General features: G+C 35.6%; 1 protein-coding gene across 9 annotated transcripts in view; it reads right to left on the bottom strand.

The window, feature by feature from the left end:
- The window catches only part of HECTD1 (HECT domain E3 ubiquitin protein ligase 1), a 61687-nt gene that overhangs the window by 19940 nt on the left and 25571 nt on the right, over window positions 1–16176 (bottom strand). For 4 of the 9 annotated variants that reach the window (XM_040065918.2, XM_040065924.2, XM_040065926.2 and 1 more), the window contains exons 12-26: window positions 15988–16158; window positions 14687–14909; window positions 14554–14598; window positions 11962–12237; window positions 11782–11858; window positions 10243–10377; window positions 9874–10020; window positions 9421–9515; window positions 8919–9024; window positions 7884–8018; window positions 7659–7798; window positions 6830–7153; window positions 6257–6423; window positions 5904–6080; window positions 2342–3178 (exon numbers count right to left, since the gene is read on the bottom strand). In XM_040065918.2, the coding sequence (XP_039921852.1) occupies window positions 2342–3178; window positions 5904–6080; window positions 6257–6423; window positions 6830–7153; window positions 7659–7798; window positions 7884–8018; window positions 8919–9024; window positions 9421–9515; window positions 9874–10020; window positions 10243–10377; window positions 11782–11858; window positions 11962–12237; window positions 14554–14598; window positions 14687–14909; window positions 15988–16158 (3055 nt within the window). The remainder of the gene's footprint in view (window positions 1–2341; window positions 3179–5903; window positions 6081–6256; window positions 6424–6829; window positions 7154–7658; window positions 7799–7883; window positions 8019–8918; window positions 9025–9420; window positions 9516–9873; window positions 10021–10242; window positions 10378–11781; window positions 11859–11961; window positions 12238–14553; window positions 14599–14686; window positions 14910–15987; window positions 16159–16176) is intronic. The other 5 variants (XM_040065921.2, XM_040065922.2, XM_040065925.2 and 2 more) reach the window with 3 other exon arrangements.

Raw genomic sequence — 16176 nt, 5'->3', positions numbered from 1 at the left:
ATAATAATGCAGGGGGGCGGTGAAATAATACTATTCCAATGAGGGAAAGTACAAATTTTAAATAAGTTGTTAATAAGCTTATGTTCTTCTCTATGAAAGCATGGAAATGAAAAACCAAAGGGTTTTGTTGTTGTTGCTCAAGAGCTTGAAAATAAGTTGTTCAGTATTCACATCGTTCACCCTCTGCTAATTAATAACAGCAAACTCTTCGCTGTTACAGCAAACAGAAAAAGCCATTTAGCATCAGCATTTCATTTGCTCTGATTTCAAGAGCAAATGGAAATTGGCTACTCTAGACACCATTTAGCTTCTGGCAAATACTGATGTCTTCAATGCAACCAGTACAGAAAGTCCAGAAAGACTTATGATGATTTCAGTTTCGACTTCTGGTGTTGGGTTGTTGGGGGTGGTTTGTTTGATGGTGGGGGTTTCTTGTTTGGCTGGTCTTTAGTTGGGTTGGTTGCATTTTTTAACCTGAACAGGCTAAAAAACCAAAACATAATAAAATATTTAAAAAGAAAAAAAAAAAAATCAAGCTTTTTACAATGCTCTAATTGAACTCTGGTGAGATTGCTCACATCTACTCTCTGATTTCTTTTAGGAACATGAGTTACCATTGACAGTTTCTATTCATATAAAAAGGAAAAACCAAAATAATTCCTACATGAAGGATAATATAAAGTATTACTATTTTTACCACAGAATTAAATTTTTAAGTTGCCCCATTCTTATTTCTAACTTTTGCAGTGTATAGTATCAAACATTCATGAAATTTTAAATATGCTGTTGAAATATTTTACCATGTTTTTCAAAGGTGGTCTCCTTTCTCTCCCCTTAATACAAAACTACTTCAAAACCTGAGCTACTATCTGTCTGTAAGACGATCAATTACTGGAAAGCTTTTTTTGAGTATCTTGTTTACATTTTTATCGCAAATTGCAAAAGACTTGGCCCCCATCCCCAGTATCACAACATGAATGTAAAGATACATTAAAAAAAAATCTCCCCATCAAAAAAAGAAAACATTCAGTATTTAAAAATATTTAAAAATGCTAAAAGCAAATGGCACACTTCTAAATAAGGAAGCATGGTCATGGAATTTTTAAGGTTGGAAGAGACCTCCAAAACTGAGTCCAGATGCTAGCCCAGCTCAGCCATGTCCACAGCTAAACCATGTTTCCAGGTGCCACTACTACACAACTTCTGAACCCTTTCAGGGATGGTGATTCCACTACCCTGAGTCATCCATTCCAGCGCTTGACCACCCTTTCAATTAAGAAATTTTTCCCAGTATCTAATCTAAACCTCCCCTGCCACTTCCTATCTGTGAAAAGAGGTTGCCCCTCACCTCACTACAACTTCCTTTCAGGTAGTTGTAGAGAGCAGTATCTCTCCTGAGCTTCCTTTACTCCAGGCTAAACAAACCTCAGCTGCTCTAGACGCTTCACCAGCTTCACTGATAACCATAAGAAGCATGAAAGCTTAACGAGAAATTTACACTTTTTTCTAGCTTGGGTAATTTCAATTTTTCTAACTTGCCTACCCCATGAAATGCAGTTCTCTATTTAAAATACTATCACCATCAGAGAACAAAATACCTAACAAGTAACAACTGTGATGGGAGCTCAAAAGAGCGAACTCACAACAAGCAGGTTTACAACTTACCTTGCTCCTACATATAATCTGAGAACATGCAAACATTAAAGCATGTACATAATGTAATTTAAAACACTGTTAACTACAAACTTCCTTACATTTAATATGCCTAAACAGTTCACTGAAACTAAGCCTTAATGGCCTCTAGAAAACACTCAGTATTGGAGTATATTATGTTATGCAGCCTGACAGAATCAGGAATCTGCCAACATTTCATTATACTGTAGCTCTTTTTCCTTTGTACTGTGTTCTTAACTCCTATGCACAGACACTCGACAATATGCACAAACTGCCCTCTCTGAGGAAAATGGAAAAATAACAAAAATATGCAGAATCTACACAGATGAGAAAGCCTAAGTACCTGACATTAGCTACTGTTGCTAGACTTCCATCCTCTTCATCTAAACCATACTGTCTCCTTAAACATATCATCCACATCAGTTTCAATCATCAATTTCAAATTTCTTTCTATTTGCTGGGTACCTGTGATCTGACATCACAGGGCAATGTAACACTTTTCAGCATACAGGAACTCTGTGAACCTTAATGCGTTCTAGAGGTACACAGAAGGTTAAGGCTGCTCTAAGAACAATTCTCTATTAGGCCAACACAATCCAAACTCAAGGGTAACAAAAGCCAAAGAAACAACAAAATCCTCAACTAAAAATAAAAACAGCTTACTTACTTGCAGTACTCACGACATTTCTTCCCAAAGTATTTGTATTGTTATCACTGCTACTCCGGCTTAAATTCATGTTGTTTGTGGCATTGGTACGTGCTATGTTTGCCACTCTTCGTACAAAGGACTCCAGGCTAGAAGTTTCTCGAGATGATAAGTTCGGAACACTTGCACTGGAGCTCATGGGTGCCCCAGCAGCCAACAAAGAACTGACCGAGAGTCTGTTACTCGCTGAAGAGCTTAGGGGTCGTTGGGAAGCTGCTTCTTTATTAGTCAGTTCAGAGACTGAACTCACATCGGGAGAGCTCACGCTAACAATCCCCATGGATATAGCACTGGACTCCCCAGGAGTACGTATTGAGTTATCAGGACCTAACTTCCTCTCTGCATTCTCGTTTCCCATGTCCGCTGTTAAGGTGCTGGTGCTCGCACTGGAAGATGACCCTATGTCAGCCTGAGGCACGCTATCAGCGGAAGACAGAACAACAATTGGTTCATGGACGTCAGTGCCTGAAACTATATTTTGTTCCAATACACTTTCTGATCTCCGCTCCATTTTGGTCGAACCCAAGCTGATGTCGCTGCTACTTGCCACGCTACACACAGAACTGCTGCTTCCTTTTCTACTTGAGGAGCCTGCAGCAGCAGTCGTCTTGTCTGGACAGTTGTTTTTCACCAAGCTGCTCCATGACTGCGTTGTGCCTGAAACAGTGGATGAAACAGGTTTGGGTGATGCCGCTGAATCAGGGTCGTACCCTGGTGCAAGCTTGAGGTCAAACTTTCCTTCTGCGCCCATACGGTAAGAGTTAGAGCCACCAGCATCCCAGGTGACATCAATCCAGCCTGGAAAGGGACAGGAGTTTGTGAGATCCAGCAGAAAGCAGACAGGAGGCGTGTCAGACAGTAGCTCCACAATGTGGGATCAGCTTCTCCTAAGGGCTGTATGTCTGAATCAATGAAATCACTAAGTAACCCTTAACGCCAATTAAAAAGGAAGCGTTTAAATCTAAACAATTTAGCATTTCATAATGTTATCAATTTAGAGGCTGCTTGTTCTTGCCGCCTTAATCTTCAGGGTCACAGAATCCAGAAAAAATAGTTTCTTTCAGGAAGGGACCTGATCTACTAGAATCTCTCAAAACCTTTTTAGCATCCATCAAAATTGGATTCTCTAGTAACAAAAATGCGTATTAAAACATATCATAACTTTACTAGCATCTTTCAAGAAACTTTAATTATTACAAGGACATTCAAAAACATTTTTCTTTGTTGGACACTTATGAATAAGCATATTTACCCAACAGAAGAGATATCATCAAACTGCTTAGTTTGAGATTTCTTATTCCTAAATTGACAGAACTAATTTAGTGATACACAGCTTTTTAGTTCAGTAAGTTACACATACTCAAACATTCCTTATTAATAAAAAAAATTTATGGCCATTGGGTAAGGGCTACATCAGTAGTAAAATTTCAGGGTTGCCAGGAGAGATGTTTCACAGAAAAAAACTACCCTGGGACCAGAGCAAAACTCCAGAGAGATGCTACTCTTCAGTTCCTTTATTAAATAATTATTTGGAGTAGTAATTTTTTTTAACAGCTAAATATAATAAATCTGCAATAATGAGGGTAACATACAAAATTTAGCTAACTAGGGCAGAAATGGGGGCAAAATGATTTATTTTTACTTGTCTAAATATGTACCACAATCTAAGAGTCACCGAAAAAATTCCTTCTAATATTTCTCACTGTATCTTAACTGCAACAAATATTGGTGTAACTACTTTAATTGATACACATTTCATCCAAAAATGAACTCTCTAAAGCTTAGTAATCTTCTACAATCTCAGACAAATTCAAAATATTAGGTCCAGATACACACATCTTTTTCTTTATTAAACCAGAAAAAAGCTAATATCAAGTAAAATATTCTTTTTATTACAGTCACGTGCACCTTCAACTTTTAACTATCCAAAAGTCACCACTCCTAGACCAAAACATATGATTACATGCATTTTGCTATTTACAAGTATCACTCTGGAAGAAAAGTAGTTAAAAATGGATAAAGTTTTCAGATATAATAAGTAGACATCCTCAAATGAGGAGGTTTAGATCATGTTATTCTTATATGATTTTATTCCTTCTTCATGAGCTATAGTTGAGCAGCTTCCTGTCACTAAACCTTTGAAGGGTAAAGTCATGAAGCAAATCGGAATTTTTATTCTTCTATGATTTATTTATTTTTTTTATCAAATACAAAAAAAGCTCCATACTGTAGTTCAACAGTATAATTTCTCCCTTCTAGGAATAACTGAACCAGTTCTTTTTTTCAAAGCATAACTAAATAACTGGCTCTGATTTGTATAGTTCCTTTCCCTAAAGTATTAATTACAAGCAGTTTTAAATCTGAACAAGTTTTAAGTACATATTATGGACTCAAAGTTGTAATGATCCATCATTACAGGCCTAAAAATACTCAACATTTGTCTACACCTGTGAACAACAACCAAAAAAGTAAATTAGATACTACTTTCAGCTTTCTTTCATATAGAATTTTGAGACAGGAATGAGATGGCTTGGAATCACCATTTGATAAACAAACCTCAATTCCACCTATCATTAAATGGGAAAGTATTTCTGAAACATAGGAACAAAACCACTGATTTGGTAGAATACTACTCACCAATAATACCTAAAGTCTTCTGTTATAATGTAGCTATGGCTACTGTTGTATTTCATAAGAAAAATATATGGATGATGGAAGACGTCCCCACAAGCTGCACTGAACAGCTTAAATAAAGTTCAATTTCAAATCATTTTAAGGGATTGTACTTTGGAGATCTTCCCATGTTTGAGAGCTGGCAACTCAACAAACTAGAAGAAACTTTCAAGTCTAGCTAGAAATGAATCTAAAAGTGCTTCAGAAACAAGGCAAGCCTTATATACCCCAAAATAGGAGGAAGAGAAGGGAAATAGTGGAAAGCATGTTCAGCTGACAAGATTACCAGCTCTCCTGGAGCCTCTTCAATAACTTAACTTCCTGAGTATTGACTTCCCTGGCTGTTGCAGGTTTTTCTTTTGCTCCTTAAGTTAATAAATTTTCCTTCTTTAACTAAAAAAACAAAAACTTGATCCCAAAGAAGCTTGCAGGGTAGGAAAGGTATATGATATAACAAAAGTCAAGAAAAATATTGCAAATGCTCAGTAAGAGATGAGGAAGGCAATTATAGATTTTGCAGGCCCCAAGCTTAATTTATAAGTTTGCATCCCTCACCTGTTATAGTTCATAACAGATGTCTAACAGTTTCATATTTGAATAACAATTTAATATTTTAATTAACCAAAGCTGTAAAAAAGTTTCATTTACAGCAAGAATTTTTTTCATGCGCTCAAATGGAATTTCACAAATGGACCCCAACTCCTGTAGTATTTTAAGCTTCTTCCCTCCAAAGTATTTAAGCTTTCATCAACTTTATCAAGGCATTACAGAGGAAGTACTTTAATGCTACCCATTCTGCGTGATGTAATCATGCAACAGCCATTTATAAATTCAGGCAATTCATGCTCACCATTATGCAGTTCTCCTGTAACAGTGCCTTCACCCTGTGGGCTTCCATCCTGATCTCTCCATTTCCAATCAATTCCTCTGATTACACGAGCTCCTGGAACCATGTATTTTAACACCTGAGAACGGACCAGACGTCGCTGCCTTCTCAGATTTGCTTCAGCTTCTTTAGCAGCTTTTCCTACAAGAAATGTAAATTGAAAAGACTCAGAAGTATTGAAAGGGGGAATAATTTTGAGCTTATTTCTAAGCAAGTTCAACTGCAAAAGTTAACCTCTTTTTTTACACTGATTTTTATATTGTATGCTCATTAGCATTTTAAAAGAGCAAATAGGATACACATATTCTTTTTCTTACCCAGCTGATCTTCACATACTCCATTCACAGTGCCATAAAGTTCAAATCCAGACAGGGAGAGGTAGTGTGTTTGCCCACTGGCATTCTTTCCCATCTGTTTTATTCTAACATGTCTCCAACCTTGTTTCTCATCTTTTGGAGGATCTAAAGGCCATGTTGCTGTAGACCTTGAAGTTTATTAGAAAGAAGCGTTGGTAGGTAACAGGAAAAAAAAGACAAGACCAAAAAACCTTAGTACCAAAGCAAACAAAGCCATAACACTGATCATGTATGCACATTACAAGACATATAAACCTATCAACACCAAGGCAAACTTTGGATGAGCGTTGGTGTTTGTCAAAAAACAAAAGGCAAGATTTACAGTGATGGAAAAGCACAAATACCATTATGTGAACCACACAGAGAACCTATGAACCACTTATTCTCCAGCTCATCCTTGATTAATTGCATCACTTACCACTTCTTTAGATAGATACACTATTACAACCACAGTACACATTAAATTAGTCGACAGTCAAATGCATTTTTAACCACACTCAGTTTTATGAAAAGTGATAAAATACACTGACATACCCTGGTTCATTGAGACTACAGTCATCAACATGAGTATACAAAGTAGTCCAGTTCTGTCCATCCTTAGATACCTGGAAAACCCAATTTCTGAGAGCAGACCGCCCATAACCTCGAGCGTGGCGTAATGTGTAAGCTGATGGTACAACCCAAAGGCCAAGATCTATGGCAAACCAAGCATTCTTATCATCATTAGTGTGACAATTGAGAGCTGAACTGTCACGGCTCAGGATGTCTTCCAAACGACCATAAGGCAGATTTCTTCCTTCTGAGGATGTAACCACTACTAATCCATAGGCTGCTGGATTTACCCACTCATATGCAGTTCTGTATTTAAAAAGAGAAATATGCTGTTCAATTAATACTTAAATTTAAAAAAAATGGCTTCAGCAATATTTGACATTTACTGTAAACTGCATAGAACAGTGAGTTTATCACACATCAAAATTATCAATATAATTTTAGATAATTAGATAACTTTAGATATGTTCCAAACCTCACTTTGTTTGTTTTTTAAAACACTGTAGCAAAGGAAAAAAACCCAAACCAACAAAATCAAACAGAACCATGGAAAGCAAAAACAAAGATCCAAACTTCTCCACCCCTTCATCTTCATAAGGAAGCATACAAACAAATTCTCAACAGAAGTGACTTATATTTTTCTATTATTTAAGCAGATCCAAAAGAAATGCAATTCTATTGATAAAAGATAGCTCCTACTTCTAAGAAAATAACAGCCTTCATTTCATTATGAATTCTTTGTCCCCATCCTGCCTTATGGATTATAGTTTATTGTGTCGGATTTTAAAATATCTAGACTTGAAAAACTCACTTTGCATTTGTTCCAATCCAGTAAATAATTCCATTTTCATCAAAATCATGTTGATGCCTGAACACAAATGTCTGGCCTTCTCGTAGCTTTCGTACAAAAACAAATGAAGCCCTATCAAAGTCGTACCATTGCTTTGCTACCTACAGATGAAAGAAAAGAAATCAAATATTAAAGAAGCAGAATGTAACTATTCCCTGTGAACTCTGTGTGTGGTATGCAGCTCACCATTTTCAGGAGATACTGTTCTAGAGATTCAACGGTTGCCAGTGGCTCCATCTTTAGCATTCTACCCGTTCGATCTATCAAAGACGTCTCCCCTGAGGCACGTTCCAAACGAAACCTCAAGCGCCTTGTCAGTATCTGAAAGAACAGCTAAACATTAATATAGGCTCTCCTGTTTAGGTTTTGGAAGTTTAATAAAAACAGTATTCACTACAACCATTTTTGTGGCCTAACAAGCATCTTTGTTGCTCTAACATAAGCACTATATTCTAATGAAATGCTTTAAAAAGTAATTTCCTAGTACTACCTTTTTTCAATTATCCAAAAAATTCTTTAGTATGACAACGTGCAAGTCAATTACACACTCAGCTAACATTTTCTCAAATTTCATTTGTCTTCATAGCTTTAATTTGTTGACTAGCAAATACAATAATATAGAAACTGAAAACTATTTTTAAAAATACTGAACAGTAACAGTGGTATTGCAACTTTTTCCTAGACATTTAACATGAAACCAGAAATTTATACTTTCCTACCAATGTTGCAAAATCCTGAACTGTGCTTTCGAATAGGAAAAAATAAGACTCCACTCAAACTAGGAAAAAACAAGTAATATTCCAGCCAAACTGCCAAGTTTTCTGTATAAGAAGCTGCTGAGCCTGAAGGCATCTTGCATTACCAACTGAACAGAGCCATAGACAGGACCCTTTAAAGCCAATCTCCTGTTCTTACTTAAAACTGTCTTGTAATTGTAGTAACATGCCCTTTAACCCAGAGGGCATGTTCCCATATAAAGACAACACAAAAGAAAGAACAAATACATTATCTCTTCAATCAAAATTTACTTTTACCTTACAGTGTTAAGGTAGTGTAAGTAGAGGAACAGCCATGCATCTAACTATTAGAGGAGACAGACACCAAAATCTGGTCGTTCTTTACCTAATTCTATCCACTTCTATCTTGCAGACAAGGTGTGCAACATATAACCTTCAGTTGTGCACCACTCAGTGTGATATGCTGTTATCACTGTGCATTTACCTGAAGATTGTACGTAGATCCTGGTGTATCATACAAGTGGAGAGGTAGACGTTCAATAGATTCTAACACTGCTATCAATTTCCGAATTAATGCAACTGCTGGACGACTGGGAAAGAGAACAGTTACTATGTTACCACAAAACAAAACAAAGAAAAAAATTCTACAGTATTTCAGAAAACAGGATCCAGCTGAAGAAACTATCTCACTCAATTTCTACTGATGGTATCTGTTGTAGTCACATGGTTAGAGCACAGTAAGAAAGATACTAATCTGCAGAGTGATAAACAAGTCAGCTTTATTTTGTCAACAGATGTTCTATAAGTTGACTCTTAGAGATAAAAATTTTCAATTGCTGTGTCAATATTAGATGCTGTCTTCTAAGACCAATTTTCTACTCCATTGAAATGTAAAAACGGATACTTTGTCTTTAAATTATTTTAAACATACCATACTGCTTCACAATTTCAAAGGAGATTTTCTTGGTTTGGGGTATTGTTTTTACCTTTCATCATCCTCATTTTCACTGAATGCTGTTTTGAAAACGTTTATCCTCTCTACCAGTTGACTACAGTCTTGTTTCACATCCAAATCAACGTTCTAAGAGGGAAAAAAAACAAGTTACATTAAATATAACTGATTTAATTTTCATATAGGCAAAAACTTCTATGTAGTCTCACTGAAATCCAGACTTGAAGTCTGTATGTGAAAAGCTAATCATCAGGCATTAGACCTGAACATAGCTGATTTACAGATTTCTAAAGGCTCATTCAAACTAAAGTCATCTATTGTGATAGCTTATCTTCAATAGGTAGACCAGTAACTGGAGCAAGTCTGCCCAATTTTCACCAAGACAGGAAAATGAAAGGTTTATAACGGATCTTTTAAATTATGGCACATGCCTTAATTTCATCTTTTTAGGAAGTTTTTCTTTAAACACTTATGTCTACAAACTCACATTGTTTAAAACTGTCAGCAGAGATTGAACTAAGCCACTACTGCACATTTCATACGGAGAAATAGTATTCTCATCTTTCAACAGTACAATTAAGTTTTCCAGAGCAGTCTTCATTAAATCTCTCCAAGTATTTTCTCCCTCAATGCACTGAAAGACAAAAAGATCATTATCATGAAACAAAGTAATCTGTTCACTTGCTTCAGTTGAAAAATAATGTCCTAAGGAAGTACCTAACTAGGTAATAACACGCATTAAACTCACCCCAAATTCAGACATGCTATGACTCTTCTTCACATCATGACAGACTAGTCTGAGTATTATCTGATTTCCACTGATGCCACACATTAAAAATAAAGGAGATACACTTACCTGTCTGTTTGCATGAAGTTCCCATGCAGACTCTAACTGTGTTGCTATGTTCCTCAGTGTCACAACTACTCCTCGAGGCATACTTTCAACTGCTTTAAAATGATCATCATATAAATCTCTTGCCATAGTGCGTACCTACAAATGGAATTTGATAATCAGAAATCAGATCCTCCTGTAATGAGACTGTTACTATACTTCCAGATACTGTAACCTCGGTCATGTTCTTAAATTCAAAACAGGCAGACAAATAGGGAAGAATAAAAACCCATGTGCATCATGAAATGGCAGTGGTTGTGAAAGGGAAAAAAGGAACAGGAGAAATAAATGGAAATACACAAAATCTTATTGACATAAATGAAATTTGCCATAATGTATTAAGTTACAGCATAAAGGGCAGTAGGAAAAGGTATGATTCTCAATCTGTCAATCTTTCTTTTAGAATTGTATAATGGATCTGGTATATCTTTTTAAATGTAAAAATAAGCAGGCTTAATATGGTTTCTGAGTGCTCTATCAACATTCCTTAAACCAATTCACACAAAGTCCCTATACAACCTCTTATAGTAAGAATTACTCTTTCTGCAAAGCATGGTTCACACAAGATACAGATTAAATAAGTTTTTATTAAATAACATTTTTCTTTGTAAGAAATTTCAAAAAAAATATTTCCTTTTCATTATCATTCTGTGCTACAATAATACATTACACAAGCTTCAGATCTACACAGTACAATCTTAGGTAAAAGAGAGCACTGCCTTTCTTTTATCATGCCACCTGTTATTGTGCACACACAGTATTTCAACTTCCAATTTAGTGTCACATTTCCTAAGATATATGTCCTTAAATACTGCAGATCCAAAGTACAGAATATATTGGCTGCACAGTTAGAAAATGCAAGACAATTCAAGACTAAAGATTAGCCTGAGTACTTGGCCTAAGTGGATCACAAAATGTACTGTTGTTTTGTAGGTTTTTTGCAAAGAGCTTAATACTTGATTTCTTAGTTCCTCTTTTTTCTCCTTCATTTTGAGGAGAAAGAATTTTAAAGATACCTAAAATGAGGGTGTTTACTCGTTTTCCTTCACTACCACAACTCTTAACAAAGCTGAGCGTTCACTTCCAGCACCTTGTCACGATATCCAGTCTGAAATTAGTACCTAGATGAACAGAAGTATTACATGCCTCTGACACAACTGCAGTATCGATTGTAACATCTTCTCTTGTAGCTTAAAGACAAAAAAGCAAACCACAAAACCTAAAGAATTATGCAAGTCAGGAAGATTGGATTTTCCTACGTTTTTAAAAAAATCTGTTTTCCTCTACAGGAGCACAGAATTTACAAAGACTGCTGGATAAAATCACCTGAAGAAGTGCTTTGTTCTGACTGATGTTTTCCCCCTCAAGCCTCACATAAAATTGTACCTAGTTGAAATCAGAGATTTTAATCCTCTAAGAGGAAACTACACCTCCTTAAGAATATTAAAATATGAAACAAACGCAATTAAATTCTAAATATAAAATTTACAGATGCTCACCAACCTTTTGCTTTGTCTTCTCCAGTTTAGACTTCAGTTTTCTTCCTCTTTTGCCTGTCCAGCCAGTCACAAATTCTGACCCTGCAACATGTATTTTAGAAAAGTCACATTTTCCCATAGTTATGAAAAGCAACAAATAAAACTATCTCATATACACTTGTTCCTACCTGCACATAACACATACCTACATACTTACCCAAGGAAGTTTCAGCTGTAAAAGAATGTTTTGTTCCTCGGTTGGATTCAAACACAAAGCCTGGCAGGTCTTCCTTCAGTATTGTAGCTTGCTGACCATCAGAATTGTGAATAGCAATTTCTCCTTCTTTTAAACAGGTCAGTGACCAGTTTCCTACAGTAAGTTTAGTTGGCCCTGGTGTTGATAAAATTGGCTGGCTTGTGGTAGATGGTTTTACTTGGCTTCGAGCCCTCTGCAACTTCTCAAGGAACTCACTCCTACTTTCTATTTAAAAAGAAACAAATTAGAGTTTTTTAACAACTGCATTATGTAGCTTATTTATTTTTTTTCAAGAGCAAAACAACTGAGTACATTCAATGCAAAATTAAGTTTGAAATTAAGGGTCTTAAAGCGTGCTAAATTTCAGTGTGGTATACTTCTGTACTTCAACAGCCATTTATTCTACGATCGCATCAAAGCTGCAATGCAACTCTTTCTGAAAGATCTATTCCAGATGTATTAATTCATCATTACAGCTATAATAGGAAGATAAAAAAAACTCAGTATAAATTTTTAATCTTTGAACAATGAGTCTCAGAATAGCCAGCATAAACTATTCTCCAATCTCTGAGTTTTCAGAAATAAGAAATTTTAAAAACTATTCCAAAAAAATATCAGGTTTTATTAAATAATATATTTGTATTTTAATCATTAAAAGGCTAAGCACATAACTTTTCAAAAATTCCATTTAAAGTAAAAATGGAAACACCTCATTAAAAGTTACTGCCGTTTGCCTTTTGCTGCAATGACAAGCACTAGGCCTTTTAAATCTGTCTTTCTTTTATAATACAAAATAATGCAAAAATAAATATGCACTCAAGGCACAACATTCTTTATTGCCTAAATTTCATAGCAGACACAGAGAAGGCTTATAAAAATAATTGAGATTTTATATGCAAGATGAAAATTCTCTTAAGTGTTTTCAGATTTCCATAATTAAATTTAAACAAATTTATTATGTAGCATGTTGCACTGAAAGTACTATACTTCTACATGGTTGAGAATAATTTTAGGTTCCCTTAGACAGAATTTTGAAACTTACTTAAAGCTTCAGAATTACCATTAAATTTCAATTTTTGCATTGAATTTTTTTTCTAAAAATTCAAACAGAACAGGTAACAGAGTTAATGTGGAGAGGGGTGAGTACAGACCTTTCAAAATGTTCACAATATATATACTTGAGCACCCACCCCAACTTTCATCATGCAATACACACTAACAGATTTCACTAGTCAATCCTCTATACTCTTGCCAGTTGTGTAGTTACTAAAGTATACCATGAGATTAATCAGTAATGATTTAGGACAGCAGAACATATAGTACAGTTCAGGACTTAAAGATACTATTCTGAGTCTATACTGTACTGCAATCATTTTAGTTAACAAATATTAATTTTTTAAGTAAAAAAGGCTGCTGCACATGCTTAGAGCTCATGGTTAAAGTTCAGGCAAATTAGACTGCAACATCAGCAATCTTAGTAGATGTCTATTTGACTACATATTGCAAGAAGCCTCATTTAATCCTATATTTAGCTCCTTTCCCTTACGATATTCACACTAAGTATCTTGTTAAATTTATTCAAACTTTTTCAAAAGACTGATTTGAAGTAACAAATGCTCAATCTGACTCTTTTAAGTTCTCTTCACTCCAAATTCATCTGAGCTGTTGCTATTCCACTCATCTTATACAGAAATAGTCTCATCCCCTTGCCCAGACCATTTGGTAGCAAAACCCAAAAAATTTGGCATCCAGGGGCTATGAGAATCTAAAAAATTATCTTCTTGAATCTTAAAATTGTATTGTATGATAAACAAGTATCTCAACACAGAACTTGTTTACCTTTTAAAGCATTAACCTTATTAAAAAGAATGCAAAGACACATTTCTGACCAAAAAGTCAATAAATCTTTAAGTGGTTTCCAGCTGCATTATAACCAGAAACACTATATTGCATTTTGTCTTCTTGCCCCAAACTTGATGCATGAAGTCACTAGCATTTCATTTCCATCCTGAATCATAATATGTTCTGTTATTTCTCTCAATGGCTCATTGAAAACACAGTAATATTGCAAAGCATTTTATGTCCACAGGTTCATAAATGCATGAACTGCTGAAAAAAAAAGATCAAACAATAAAAGGAGGGTTGTTTCTGCAACCAGAACATGTTGAAATCAGAACCACCGGTGCATTGCCAGTGCATAAGGTCTGTTCCCTTAGCCTCTCTCCAACAAACAATTAAGACACTGTAATTTGTTTCCCAATCTCAATGAGAAACTTTCCATTACTTTGTCTTCAAACACATGCAAATTCATTCTGCTAGCTAGAAGCAAACAACAAATCACCATTTCAACCTGCTTTTCCTGGGATGGCCACTACAAAGTGCTTTTAATGACTGGGGTGAAAAAATTAAGTGCGCATGGAGAAGACTCAAAACAAAAAGTTAATATGCTTTTACTGGCAAGATGTTTACTTAACACAATTCACCAAGAAAGTCAAGTTATGGCCACATGCTATCTGGTAAAATGCATCACAATTAACTGACCACCTTCCACCTGTTTACATCCTTTACTATTTAGTAAGCCAATTCCTGCAAAACAAAATAGCTCAAATCAAATTATATAAACAAATGTCATGGTCTCAAAACTTAACCTGGACTTTAAATGCAAAAAGTCTACCTGAGCTATCGGATCCTCCTTCAGGGCTCCCACTGGAATACATTGTGGCCAGCTTTCCATCCAAGATAAATCTGAACCATCCATTACTCCCATTAGATAGCTCCAGGGCTGCAGCATCACTCCAGATATACAGGCAGTCCCTTCCCCTAATGATTGACCAGTCTCTCCAGTGGTACGGTTTACCCTGCTGTAGTTCTTTAGCATCCTCCTGTGGTTCGTCCTCCTGTAATAACATTGTATTAAGCAATAACAAGAACCAAAAAAAGGTCCAATTCATTTAAATAAATAAATAAATAAATAAATAAATATACACCCCAACATGCAAAAACCATGGACATTTTTAAAAGGAGGAGATTCTCTTTCATTAGGAGAAAAGAATTATTCAAACCAAAAGCGTAGGAACTATTTTACTTCTGCCTGCAAAACATATTCTTAAAAGTATTCTTTAATAGAGCAAGATACTTCTTAGAGGTTTCCTTTCACATACAGCTTTATCTACTCAACAATAACTACAGCCTACTGCCTGCAACATCCACCTCTGTTCAAAACTTGATCTGTGAGAGAAGAATCACAAAATAATTGAGATTAGAAGAAACTTCTGGAAGCCATTTAGTCCAAACCCCTGCTCAGGCAGGGCCATGTATGATTGGTTATCTAGGACCACGTCCATATGTCGCTTACTATCTAACCACTAAAAAACAAAATCAGCGCCCCACCCCCAGCAAGAAACCTCAGACAACCCAAACCCCACAGTAAAAGGTTTAACTACACTTTTAAGATTCAGCTATAAATTTAATTGAATTGGTAACAGAAGAAGTCTGTTACCCATTCAGTTCATCTGACTGGCAATAAGACCTGGAAATTGATAAATATCTTCAATATGCACTTATGGTTTTCGTTAGGCAGAAAATAATTTTCTTTTTTAATATATTTAATATATTTGATAACAACATCTAAAACATCTGGAATTATTTAGTGCGTGAACATTGAAAGAGCTACACTTCTGACACAAATACTTCAGGAAGGATTCATTTTGTTTACCAGTCACTTTCAAAACACCAGACAAAATCAAGCACCCAACAACTTGACCATAAGGAAGTATGAACAGGAAAACTCAGCAGATAATAATATGCTAACAGAAAATGAAGGTAGAGAAGAAAACTATTAAAACAAGTGCTTTAAAATAAGCCTTAATTTAATATCCTAACTCCCTTGCCCTGGCCATTTTTGTAACAAAGAACATTTTACTAGAAGTGTCAGTTTTACAATAACAAATAAAGCAAATAATTCCATACACTTACCTTCTCAGGTTTAGACTCCTCTTCATTTTCATCATCAGACGATGGCCCCGCCAAAGTTGACACTTTACTAATTACACCAAGTCTAGCCAGTTGGTCTAGAAAAAGATCACCACCTTTATCCACTAAATCCCTTATGATTTGCAAGGCTAACAAATGGCCATCATCATCATCCTGTAATACATTGGGATG

The sequence above is a fragment of the Hirundo rustica genome, chromosome 6 (assembly GCF_015227805.2).
Source record: "Hirundo rustica isolate bHirRus1 chromosome 6, bHirRus1.pri.v3, whole genome shotgun sequence".
Classification (NCBI taxonomy): Eukaryota; Metazoa; Chordata; class Aves; order Passeriformes; family Hirundinidae; genus Hirundo; species Hirundo rustica.
Note: the sequence above shows the minus strand (reverse complement) of the source record. Positions and strands in the feature narration are given on the sequence as shown.